Source organism: Astyanax mexicanus, chromosome 20 (genome assembly GCF_023375975.1).
Source record: "Astyanax mexicanus isolate ESR-SI-001 chromosome 20, AstMex3_surface, whole genome shotgun sequence".
NCBI classification, from domain to species: domain Eukaryota; kingdom Metazoa; phylum Chordata; class Actinopteri; order Characiformes; family Acestrorhamphidae; genus Astyanax; species Astyanax mexicanus.
In genome coordinates this window covers 32,425,873-32,439,868 of record NC_064427.1, presented here as the reverse complement: position 1 = coordinate 32,439,868, position 13,996 = coordinate 32,425,873, and the positions used below count along the sequence as shown (strand labels likewise).

The 13,996-nt window shown below is 37.6% G+C and overlaps 1 protein-coding gene across 1 annotated transcript in view; it reads right to left on the bottom strand.

Moving 5' to 3' along the window:
* Window positions 1-13,996, bottom strand: part of ntm (neurotrimin) — a 715,007-nt gene that overhangs the window by 225,620 nt on the left and 475,391 nt on the right. Inside the window, 1 exon segment of the mRNA XM_049468804.1 lies at window positions 7,975-8,065. Coding sequence (XP_049324761.1) covers window positions 7,975-8,065 — 91 coding nt within the window.

Below are 13,996 nucleotides of genomic sequence, written 5' to 3'. Positions count from 1 at the left end.
CATTTAGAGCATTTATTTGCAGAAAATGAGAAATGGCTGAAATAGCAAAAAAGATTCAGAGCTTTCAGACCTAAAATAATGCAAAGAAAACAAGTTCAAATTTATTAAGTTCAGAAATGAAGAGTTCAGAAATGAATATTTGGTGGAATAACCCTGGTTTTTAATTTCAGTTTTTTTTATGCATCTTGGCATCATGTTCTCCTTCACCAGTCTTACACACTGCTTTTGGATAACTTTACGCCACTTCTGGTGCAAAAATTCAAGCAGTCAGTTCTGGATTAAATTCCAGAGGTTTTCAATTCGGTAAAATCAAAGAAACTTAACATTTTTAAGGGGTCTCTTATTTTTTCCAGAGCTGTATATTGAATATGAGTTGAGCTACTATATTCAACTGTTTGCTGTTTGTTTCTAAAGCGGACATTAAGCATATCTACATATTATGTTACATATTAGTATAAATACAAACTTTAGACAGACTTTTCTCTGTAGTGTTGTTGTTTAATGTTACAGTTGCCATCAATCTGACATTCAGAAGTTTCTGAAAGCGAGAAGTTAAACTCGGTTGGAGCTTGAAGGAAATTGCAGGGATTTGATTTAGTGCACTGGCTTTGGAATTTACTGATAAGGACGGCAGATATATTAGGTGTCAACACGGGAGGGACAAGTGACTGGAAGGAGATGAAATCAAGCAGAAGGCAAAGCAAGTTAAGGAGGATTCTCCTCTCCTGTTACAAACCACAAGCGGTGTTCTCCACAAACAGCAGCACCACCGCAGAGCGGAGCACACTGCCTGCTTCTATACTATTAAAAAAAAAAAATCTGCTAGTCCATCAGAGTGATGCTAAGCTGTTTTTCACCAGGTTTCATTTGATGTGGAGACGCAGAGGAACTGACCTCAGGAGGAAATTGCCTGCACAGGGCCTGCGCAGAACGCCCCGGGCTGACAGTGCGGTTGGTAGCGGCCTCCACCAAGTACACAAGCAACAACCCAATAAATCACGCCCATTTCAGCTCTCACAGATGATAAATGAGAACAGGTTAGATCTAGCAGGCAGCCTGACAGGATGATACTATCCAAATCGCACCATTACACCTCTACAGCTCACACTGCTGGACTGCTCTGTGCTTGCTTTTTTTTAATTTCTAATTTACAGAAGTGCAGAGTCATCGTGCACAGAGATTTCATAGAATTTTTTTTATTCTTTCTTTCTTTCTTTCTTTCTTCCACAGTGAAGAAAGCAGAGCTTTATGTGCGGTTCAAAACACCGCATCCAGCTTCACCAGAGAACTTGACTGTGGAGATGAGTCAGTGCACCGAAGGTGAAGAGAGAGGGGTTTTGAGACAACATACTGAATAATTCAGAGTTTCTCGCTCGGTACAAATAGCCATCTTTTCGCTGACACAAAGCATAACCTGTGTTTTTTTTTTCTGCCCGTACGCCTCATTTGGCCCCGCCACGGCGAAAGGCTCCTTCTCCGACTTTAAAGTTTAATTTGATCCACTGCACTTTGAAATCGTTCCTCAATTAATCCACTTTGCAAGGGAAATACTTATGAAAATTTAATTATATTTCTCCATTAATTGTTAAGATTGTTAAGTCTATGATATCCTTGTAGGCCTGTGGGTACGCGGCCCGGAATCTCATAACTCAGAGAGTCGCCGCTCTGCGCTGTAAGGTAGAGATGAAAGAGTACATGATTGTGCGCAGCCGCTTTTGACAGCCGCAGCCCTTAATTATGATTTGTCATAAAAATGATCACGAGTCGCAGCCCTTCAGAATGACTTACTGTACACAACGGCATGCACTTGAGCTCCCGCCCACGCTGACATTTATCAAGCTCGGGGCTGAAAAATAAGATCAGTAGCGAGCTCAGGGCCTGGTTCCACAGTTTACATTACCGTGAAGGATTGTGGTCTGACACGGAGATGCACGATGGGCAGAGATGGAGTTATTTGCTCGACACTGTGATGCTATTGGGAAATCATATATATATATATATATATATATATATATATATATATATATATATATGTGTGTATAAGGCAAATATTAAGCAACCCCACCCACCCTTTTTTTTATACAGTGTCTGCATTTGATTATTACTGGACAGAAATGTTAAGTCCCTGAGTCAGAATCATTTGATTTTGAGTATCTGCCGATACCAAGCCCTGATCTGATATTTTGGCAATGCAGGAAAAAAAAAAGAAAGAACAAATCCAAGTTGTCTGTTAAGTTTTGTTTTTTTTATTAATTTTTAATTATTATTGGATCTTAAACTGTATCAAAAAAAGCCTTATTTTATCGCAAAATGAACAAGTACTGAATTGCCATATAAATCATTTCGAATTAAATATGCATCTTTTTTTAAATAAACAAAACTAAAAAAATGTCTCACAGCAACAATTCTGTGATTAATCATCATATAATAATCATTTTATAATCACATCACAGACCTCCAAATCGTATACGAATCAAATTGAATCGTAAGGTGCCTAAAGATTCCCACCCATATGCATCTGTAATACATAAAATGCATCTGTAATGAACAGTGCACAAAGAAACTCTACATAGAACAGTAGAACTTGGCCTATTTAAGTGCAATCATCAGGGAATTAATTGTCTACGAGCATGCTGACAGTAATACATGGGCAGTTTATTGCATATGGCCAACTGCAAACTAGATAAAACTACAAAGGAGAAAATGAAATAGAGAGAGAGTGAGAGAGAGAGAGAGAGAGAGAGAGGGAGTGAGAACAAGAAAGAGAGAAATTGAAAAGGCCATTACCATGCCACTGCAGATGTTCAGTAGCACATAATGAGGACTTCATATCAACTGATGTGTTCCAGCCACATGGTGCACCTCCATCTAAAGTGACCTAATCCTGTGAGTCATGATGCTAAGATCCTGGCGTAGGCTAATGCTGTACAATGCTCCGTATTGACAAGGAGAGAACAGATCTGAGCCTGAGCATCCCATAAAGGTCACACAAAATACTCTTCAGCTGGATTTAATTATACAGTAGTTATGAAACTCTAGCAACTTTGAGAATGACACATTCCCACTACATTTAACCAGACTAATCAAAACATCTACCAACAAATGAATAACGGTCTGCACCTAAACTGAAAGCATACATTTAAACCCTAGATCTAAAGTGGCGTGAAAAATAGATGCTGATATTCTTTCTGATTATCAAACAAACTTTAATATCAGACAAAGATAACATGAGTAAATAATAACCTGAGTTAATAGGAAAAGCACTTTTAACCCCGTAGCATGCATTGTCCCGTACATGGGCTACAGGTGTAGGTGATACAAACCCATTTTTTCTGCAGTAAAATAAGTTATTTACATTCTGAAAATTTAAGGGCTTTGAAATCTCCTACAGGACACTTGGAGAAGCTTCCTGTTCACTCTCTACTTCACTTAAGCTAATAATTCCACAACAGTAACAAGAATCAACCAAAATTCTGCATGATTAACAATAGACTTAAAAACTAGACAAACATACCGAAACTAAAGGTTTGGAGGACATGAACTGCTTGATTTGTATTCAGGAAAATATTGATTTTAAAATGAAGTTCAGGAATTTTATGATTTTATGATTTGATTCATTAGATTTTTTTATACTTTTTCTATTACAATTACAATTATGATTTTCATTAATGTTCCTTATCAAACATAAAAGCTTTTTATGTAATGCTTAAATAGAAATCCTTAAGATTTAGTGTGTAATGTAAGGTGGACTATTGAAAAAAATCCTGGCCTGTTAAGAGGTTAAATTATAATATTTATTAAAGGAAAAAAAACTGTCCAAACCAATCTAGCCCTGTGTGAAAGTGTTGGCTCCCAAACCTAATAACTTGGCAAAGTAGTCCCAGACCATCACACTACCACTTCTTTTTGGTCAGCAGTGTTTTTTGCCTTGAAACTCTCCAATGGAGACCATTTTCACACAGTCTCTTTTTTTATTACTAAATCATGAAAAGTGAGACCTGTAGTTTTTTATTTAAATGTTGTTCTGGGTTCTTTTGTAACCTCTTGGATGAGCTGTCCATGACCTTTTGTAATAATTTCACCTGGGCGGCCACTACTGGGAATGTTTCATGCTTTCTCAATTTGTGAACAGTAGCTCTCACAGACTGTTTTTGAATTTCTTCAGATCACAGCATAATGTGTTGCTTTTTGAGAACTTTTATCTGATTCATGTTGTCCAACAGTTTCTGTTTAAGTGATTTCTTGATTTTACAGGTCTGCCAGTAATCAGGCCTGGTTTTGGCTAATAGAATTAAACTCATCTTTACAAAAAATGTGATTAATCACAATCAATATATGCAGGGGCAAACACTTTTTCGAAAAGGGCCTGAATAGTTTGGATAGTTTTTTTTTCCTGTAATAAAAGAAATAATCATTTAAAAACTGTGGTTTATATTTAATCAGGTTATCTATGTTTATATGAATATGTCTGTGCTTTTTCAGTCCAAATACATTCCATGTCTGTTTATATATCGCACGTCTCCATTCTGCTTCTGGTCAAGCACATTTGAAACTAGCTAGTAGCAAACAGACCAGCAAACAACCCAATAAATACCACAGCAACCACCTAGCAACAACACTATTACACTATAACAACCATTTAATACTATACCAGACTGCAACTATATTTAAACATGGCTTTAGAATTTAGATTAATCACTTTTCACTGTAAAATTTTAATATGCTAAAAAGATTACTCTACTCACTTTTCTGATAATCACATTTTTTTTTATTTGGATATGTAAAATATTAATAATGTAGCATTAACAAATGGTTAAACTATTGTCCACCACATGCATCCTCAAACTGTAGGTTACTCATGCCTCAACATCCAGCTTGCTTACTTTTACAGTTTCACAACCATCACCAGTTTAACCTACAGCACTTTCCCAGCATGACTGGTTAAGCTAGACAGACAGTGTAAACCTATATAGTAAGTATACATATCTTATGAACCATTTATTTAGCTAATTGGCTAAATAATTTAGTTCAATTAATTAAGGGCCTTAAACCTACAGCAGCCTCTAGGCATGACTGGTAACTCTCTCAGGCTAAGACAGATATATTGTTACAGAATGTACTGTGAATGAAGTATACAGTATGTATTCTCTGGAGAATACAGTATGTATTCTCCAGCTTTGGGTCTATTTGATTTAATTAACTGGCTAAAAGAGGACGTTCATTCATTAATATTTTTTTAGCCATCACATGTTATCATCCAGAGCCTGTTTTAAACCTACAGCAGTCTCTGGGCGTGAGTGGTCACTCTTCCTGGCTAAGCTAGACAGACTAAGACAGACTGTATTAAGTGTAGATGTAGTATACAGCATGTAAACACCAGTTTAGAGAGGGTTTAATTGACTAAATGACGAAGGTTATTCCTCAAAGGTTTTATAAGCATCACTTCTGTGCATGACTGGTGACTATCTCAGACTGAATTGTGAATGTATACAGCATGTATATATGAGCTTAGGATACATTTCATTTAACTAACATACTAAATGACCTCTGGGAATGACTGGTCACTGTCTCAGGCTAGATTAGTTATAATGAGACAGACTGTACTGTGAACATATACACCATGTATACACCAACTTAATATGCATTTAATTGAGTTAAATAAAACTAGGCTAAATAAAAAAGTTTAATCAATCCAGAGCCTGTTTTAAACCTACAGCAGCCTTCAGCATGACTAGTCACTCTCTCAGGCTAAGCTAGACAGACTGAGACAGACTGGACTGTGAACTGAAGCATATACATGTATACATGTAACCACCTGCTTAAACAAATAAACGAGTACAATTATTCCAGTGCCTGTTTTAAATCCACAGCAGCCTCTGGGCATGATTGGTCACACTCTCAGACTGAGGCAGACTGTAGTACTGTGAAAAATACAACATGTAAACACCAGGTTTGGATAGGTTTAATCGAGCTAATTGTCTAAATAGCTAAAGTTATTCATTAGTAGTTTTACAAACATTACCTGTTTAAAACCTACAGCAGCCTCTGGGCATGACTGATCACTCTCTCAGACTTAGATAGACAGACTAAGACAGACTGTACTGTGTGAACATATACAGCATGTACACTCCAGCTTAGAGCATAGAGATAACTTAGTGGCTCATTAAAAAAAAAGTTAGTTTACTAAATTAATAAATGAATAAGAAGTAGAGAGCATTTCAAAACACTCCTCCTCTCAGGCTGAGCTAGGCAGACTGTGACAGACAATGTGGGGACACATAAAGCATGTATACACCAGCTTAGGGTATGTTTAATTGAGCTTAATAAACTAATTAAATTAATCCAGTGTCTGTTTTAAACCTACAGCAGCCTCTGGGCACGGCTGGTCACTCTCTCAGACTGAGACAGACTGTACTGTAAATGTATACAGCATGTATACACCATGTTAGTATTCATTTAATTGAGCTAATTGGCTAAATAATCAAAATCCTGATTTAAACCTAGAGCAGCCACTGGGCATGGCTGGTCACTCTCTCAGGCTAAGCTACACAGACAGAGGCAGACTGTATGAACATATACACCATGTACACACCATCTTAGAGTAGCTACGTTTAAGTGAGCTTGCTAATTGGCTATATAAACTAATTATATTATTCCAGTGACTGTTTTAAACCTACAGCAGACTCTGGGCATGACTGGTCACTCCTCAGGCTAAGCTAGACAGACTGAGACAGACTGTACTTGTGCATGTATAGTATACAACATTTTTACACCAGCTTAGAGCAGCTAACTGGCTAAATAATAAAGTTAGTTTTTTTTTTTTCTTCATTTAATGAGAGGTAGAGAGCATTTCACAACACTCCTCCTCTCAGGCTGAGCTAGGCAGACTGTGACAGACAATGTGGGGACACATAAAGCATGTATACACCAGCTTAGGGTATGTTTAATTGAGCTTAATAAACTAATTAAATTAATCCAGTGTCTGTTTTAAACCTACAGCAGCCTCTGGGCACGGCTGGTCACTCTCTCAGACTGAGACAGACTGTACTGTAAACGTATACAGCATGTATACACCATGTTAGTATTCATTTAATTGAGCTAATTGGCTACATAATCAACTTTGAATATATAGTATACAACATGTATACACCAGCTTAGAGCAGCTAACTGGCTAAATAATAAAGTTTTTTTCTTCATTTAATGAGATGTAGAGAGCATTTCACAACACTCCTCCTTTCAAACTAACCTAGGCAGAACATATAAAGCATGTACATACCAGCTTAGAGTATGTTTAATTGAGGTAATTGGCTAAATAGACTAATTCAATTCATCCAGTGCCTGTTTTAAACCCACAGCATCCTCTGGGCATGACTGGTCCATCTCTCAGACTAAGACAGACTGTAGTACTGTGAAGGTTTAGTATATACAGCATTTATACACCAGTTACAGTAGCTAGGCTTATTTGAGCGAGCTAAGTGGCTAAATAATTAAGTTAGTTTTACTAATTTAATGAGAACTACAGACCATTTCACAACACTCCTCCTTTCAGGCTAACCTAGGCAGGACATATATGTTACAGCATGTACATACCAGCTTAGAGTATGTTTAATTGAGCTAATAATTGGCTAAAAACTAATTCAATTAATCCAGTGCCTGTTTTAAACCCACAGCAGCCTCTGGGCATGACTGGTCTATCTCTCAGACTGAGACAGACTGTGGCACTGTATATAACTTACAGCATTATACACCAGTTACAGCAGCTAGGCTTATTTGAGCGAGCTAAGTGGCTAAATAATAAAGTTAGTTTTGCTAATTTAATGAGAACTACAGATCATTTGACAACACTACTCCTTTCAGACAGCTTACAGTAGTGACCACCGACAACACCACCATCTCCTCAACAGTTTCTCCGTCGCTGCAAACACAGCACAGACACATGTAGCTGTTAATAAAGAGAAGAACCCGCTCTCTTACCTGAGGTACACCGTCTCTCCCTGCCGGACGGTGATATTGTCCATCACTTTGTTGTCAGACTGAGAGTCCCCCTGGCTCCGGACGGGCAGACCTGCGGGGACAACAAACAGCAGCCTGAGAGAGAGCAGCAGCAGGCGCTTCCAGCAGCCGCACACTTCCATCTTCAGCAGCTCCCCGCTTCTCTCTCTCTCTCTTTCTCACACACACACTCCTTCTCTCCTTCTTTCTCTCTCTCTCTGCCTCCGAGAATCTCTCTCCGTCTTCCGCCGTAAGCTCTCGAGCAGCCGAGGCGCCGGGGAAAGTGTCAGTTAGCCATTTTAGTTCAGCGCTTAATCCAGGTAGAGGAAAAATCCCCCCTCCACCTCCACCTCTCTCCCTGCGAGAGTTACACAGGCTGAGGACCCGCTCCCGCGCTCTCTCTCTCTTTCTCTCTCTCTCTGTCTCCCTCTCTCTCTCTCTCTCTGTCTCCTCAGAGCCGTCTGGGCTTCAGCATGATACACAGAACAGCTGGTCCGTCTCCTCCGGTCAGTACCAGCGTGTTTCTATAAGCGAAACTGAGCGAAACCCAGTAGCAGCAGCAGCAGCAGCACTGCCGCTCCCCCTGTAGCTCTATCACCTCCCCTCAACACCAACTTTACCCAGCGCTAGATACTTAGATAAAGTTGAGGAGAGAGAGAGAGAGAGAGAGGCATTAAGGGAGGGAGAGAGATAGGTATGAAGAGAGGGAGAGAGAGAGAGCAGGTTTATTAGCACATACACACACGCTAATATCTGCACACACGTTTTATATTTACACATCTGTGAGACACAGCAAAGGCTAAATCCTCTCTGACTACATAGATAGATAGATAGATAGATAGATAGATAGATAGATAGATAGATAGATAGATAGATAGATAGATAGATAGATAGATAGATAGATAGAACATTTCTCCCAAATTATAAATAAAAATATTGTCATTTAGGGACTTATTTGCAGAAAATGGGAAATGTGTCTAAAATAACAAACAAGATGCAGAGCTTTCAGACCTCAAGAAAACAAGTTCATATTCATAAAGTTTAGAGTTCAGAAATCAATATTTAGTGCAATAACCCTGTTTTTTAATCACAGTTTTCATGCATTTTGGCATGTTCTCCTCCACCATTCATACACACTGCTTTTGGATTGAACGAGAGGGATGAAAGGAGGAAGAGAGAGAGAGAGGGAGAGAGAGAGAGACACGAAGGGAGAGAGAGAAAGAACAGGCTTAGCACATACACATGCGCTAATATCTACACACACACGTTTTATATTCACATATATTTTAGTCCTAGCTACGGCGCCAGGAGTGGCATTAAGTTATCCAAAAGCAGTGTGTAAGACTGGTGCCATGATACATAAAAAACTGTTATTAAAAACCAGGGTTTTTCCACCAAATATTAATTTCTGAACTAAAATAAAAAAAAAAGATGCAGAGCTTTCATACCTCAAATAATGCAAAGAAAGTTCATATTTGTAAAGTTTTAAGTGTTCAGAAATCAATAATAAAAAAATAAGCATTTTCTCCTCACAGTGAACCTACAAATAAATGTTGCCACACATTTTCAACTAATGTATCTTATTAATACCTAAGTATGTTGTAATACAAAGCCACTCATTCACACAAGCAGGTTCACTTGCAGGCAGTTGGAACACAGTAAGCTAGAGAACCGACACAATTCTTGAAAAAGAAAGGGAAAATTAAGATATTGCTCCTGGTTCTAATTTACAAAAATTATGCAAGCAATGGGCAGTGCTACATTTGTCAAATCTTTGTTCATTTGATACAAACAATAATTGCTTTTACTGTTATATCGTAAGGCTGTGATAAACTGATTAGCTTTGGATAGTTTTCACCAGCCTAATTTGATTGTTATAGCCTACAGTGCTATCATTCAATATAATAAAACAGCACACAGCTATTTTATCAAGCCCTAGTTAGAACTGTATTTTATTGAGTGATGAAGCCCAGAACTGTTTAAAGATGAATTGGAGTGGTGCGTGTAATCCAGAACTATGCATTCAACATCAGTGCCTGTTCTGGTGGCTGAATGCAATCTAGTGTAAATCTATTCAGAAAATCTAAAGAAGTCTACAACTGCAACAAAAGAAGGACAAATCCTCTAATAATACCCTTGATTTCATAAGAAGCGTTTGAAGGCGTTGAAGTAGACTATTAGTATTAGGTGTGTTCACGGTCATCCCATTCAAAAGTGATCAATACAGGCAAGGTTAAGTTGGTCAGACCTCAGCTTGAAGGACATGCTGTCTCAGGGCACTAAGTGAAGGGCCTTGCTTTTAAAAGCCCTCTTTTCTTGTCCTCACACTGCAAATACACCATTCTTCAAACATCTGTCAAGGTTTCTTTTGAGGAAGGCAGTTCTTTAAAGTCAAAAAGGCAACAGACTTATACTTATAAAACTTTAAAATTTATCACAACTGAAAGAACAGTTCTAATGCAAAATGCTCTTTGTCTGCTTGTGAAAGGGCTTGGATAAGTGGAGATGCTTTTAGAATCAGTCAAGTCTTATTATTATACCACCGTTAGTTCCATCCCTGCAATGTGATTGGCTGAGAGGCGTTCTATGAGTGCCATTATCAGCTGGTAATGCTCTGTAAGCGAAGCTGATTACTCCGCCACATACAGATAACCTATTAACAATGCAGCACTTACAAACCAAACAGCGCAGCTACAAACAGTGCAGAAATGGAACTATTTTAACTCGCAGAGTGTTTAAAACCAAAAAATCATATTTTTTCGCCCTCTTTAACTCAAAATCTTAAGAAACAGCAATAATGGAACTGTGGTATAATCGCAATAATACAGCCTGCAGCCTCAGGCCTATGACCGTAGCACAGCAGTGCCAATAATACACGTTATAGCACTCCCTCTCGTGTGTTATTGCTTATTTGCTTATATTTGCTTATATCACTATGGTCCCCATAGTCCCATTTACAGGAACCGTTACATAACACTTGATAACGGTAAAGGTGCTACAAATGGTCATAGAGGAACCCATTTTGGTTCCAAAAATATTTTTTACTGCAGGAATTTGTATAAAAAGGTTCATAGATTCCATTACTTCATCCTTTCATTATTTCACTATTTTAGAGGCTTCTCAAATTCAGAAAAAAATGCAGAGCTAGAGTAGCACATGGTAAAATTCCTCCTACACTTGCAGGAGGACTATTGTTTGTTGATGACTCATGACACTGCAGAGATATTAATCTAAGACATGTTGGTCTAATATAATTCATTGGCTAAAATGTAAATCTAGGTTGAGAACATTAAGTCAAAAACCTGAAAAATAAATAAAAACATAAATGTTAATTTCTCTGTGCTGTCTAGACCTTTTAGATTCACAACGGATCTGTTATTCAATAGAGTTCAATTCAGTTCTTATCAGGAAATCTTTAGGGCATAGATTTCCCATAGATTTAAACATTAACCATTTTTATTTTTTTATTTACTAGCATCACTAGATTTAAACTAAAGATTATTTAGGGGAATAAAAAATAAACTGGCCTTCTTTTAGCTGTGACTTTACTAACTTTTTTTGGGTACTTATCTTTACACAATGCACCCCTACATGAGTTACTTTTTTTAAAATACCTTTTTTTTATAGAGGTTGTCTTATCTCATCAGATCTGTTCTTGTGTTAAACCCCAGGAGTAGACAGTACAACAAGTACGTCCCCAGTATGGCCTACCTTTGTACTATTTTGGGGTATTTGCACTCTAGAGACATGATTGCTATAACACTTTGAGAGGCGTATGAGTTATGATTTATATACATTTAGACTGCACTGTGTGTGTGTGGGTGTGTGAATTATGCATTAAGAATTTAAAACAGTGCTAAAAGCTGATTTAATTGCTGTGGCATTGGCCTAAGCCCAGACCTTTAGTATTTTAGTATTGTTTCTTGTGTCCTTGAAGTGAAATTTTATTTGTTTCCTTTTTTTTATCTAATAAGTAAGTCATGGGCAAAGGCAAATGCAAGTTAACACTTGCAATGAATGCATTTCAGCTACTTTGAGCCTATTTTACAATACAATATACGAGCCAATCAACCGTGCAATGCACAGCTTGATTAAGGGCATGTCAGCGGGTTCTGGGTATCGTAAGCAAACAAAAGAAATATGTACAGCTGAAATGGGTGATTTTTGGGCATAAAGTGAGTTTTTTTTTTTTTTTTTGTGGATTGCTATTTGAATGGCGCAGTGTTTCTGCGTGTTCATGCTGTGAAGGTGCGCAAGCAAGTCATTTACAAGAACACCAATGTTATGTTATTTTGTATTCTGTTTATTGTTGTTGTAAAAGTTGGGGTTGTTTACTGCTGAATATGTGTGTATGTGAAAAAAGAGATAGCAATAAATGGCTGATTGTTGACTGTTGTCAAAGTTTTAATCAGTCAGTGGCGCACCTATGTTTTCCAATGCCAATATAGCAATAAGCCAGAAATGTACTTGAACACACATCTCTTCCAGAGTGCCACGCCCATCAGCGTAGGTATATTCTGAAGCGTCTGTGATATTTAAACGACAGAGGCACCAGACGGTGAAATAGACTTTTGATGGGGTGTAAGATAGCAATGAGCATCGCAATGCACCTTGCATAGGAAGTAATATAGGGCCCTTTAAGTTGCACCCTGTGCTTGAGATTGGTTGAAGGGTAATAAAGCCCCAAGCACTAAGCTGTAAAGCAGTGGAACTGAGTTATGTGAATAAAAGTATGTCTTTTTGTGAAATATTTTGTGTATTCAGGTAAATTTGACTAGAAATATAGTTTTATTTTGTAGTTCAGCAAGGTCATGTTGAGGTCAGGCTACCAGAGCAAACCGCTGACAGCCAGGCAAGCAGCATTTGCAGTAAATATGGAGGTCATGTCTGGAATGGAGAGGAGTTACCAAACAAATAATTTGCAAGTTGTTTCCTGCTGCTTGAAAACTGGGCCTACACAGGAATAAATTATTAAACAAAGAAAGATAGAAATAAACATGTGTTTTTATCTGTTCACAACGTATGCACTCTTTCTTAATAATGTATTTGAATACAGTTACATCTTTATAACGCATGTATCTTAATGATAACACATATTTCGATGTGACATGTCATCTCTTGAGGCAAGCATGCAGTACAAATACAAATTTAGTATTGTAAAAGCAGAGGTGTAATGAAGTTTAGTAGAGTTTAGATTCTCTTCCCGAGTTTGGGTCGAGCTCAAGAAAATGGTCTGTGATGTAGCGTCTGTTTTTTAATGCTATTTTTATTTAATATAAAGGTATGTAGTGATAAATCACAATATAGCAAAGTAACAAATCAAACTGTGTTTTAAACAAAGTTAGAATGTTCTAATCACGCAGCTCTGGGGCTCACATGTGAGCTCCTCCACTTGTCCACAATACGCACTTGACTTGACGCTGTGTTTAGCTGTTCTTAATAAATATTTTCTTAAATAATGAGTCTATGCTTCTTCAGTCTTGCAATGTTAATTAACATCATTCTAAACAGACTTTGTTCATTCAAACAGCACAAAGATATTTTTAAAAAGTTCAGTTTTAACTCTACTTACTAAAAAAATGTTGGTTTAGATCTGGCTCAGGCGTCGGGTTGGGTCGGCAGAATGTGCACGGGCTCGGGGCGAGTCGGGCAGGATATTTTGGGCCTGATCTAAGCTCTATAATGAAGTAATGAAGTACAAATACTTTGTAACCTTACTTAAGTAGAAATTTTGGTTATCTGTACTATACTGAGGTCATTATTATTCAGTACTTTTTCAGTACTTATACTATTTATACATCTGTACTTGCTACTCCATACATGTTTGAGTGAAATGAACATCGCAAATAATGCAATGAAAAAAAAGTTCATATTCATAAAGTTTTAAGATCTAGGCATGTTTTCCTCCACCAGTCTTACACACTGCTTTTGGATAACTTTATTCTGCTTTACTCCTGGTGCAAAAATTCAAGCAGTTCAGTTTGGTGGTTTGATGGCTTGTGAT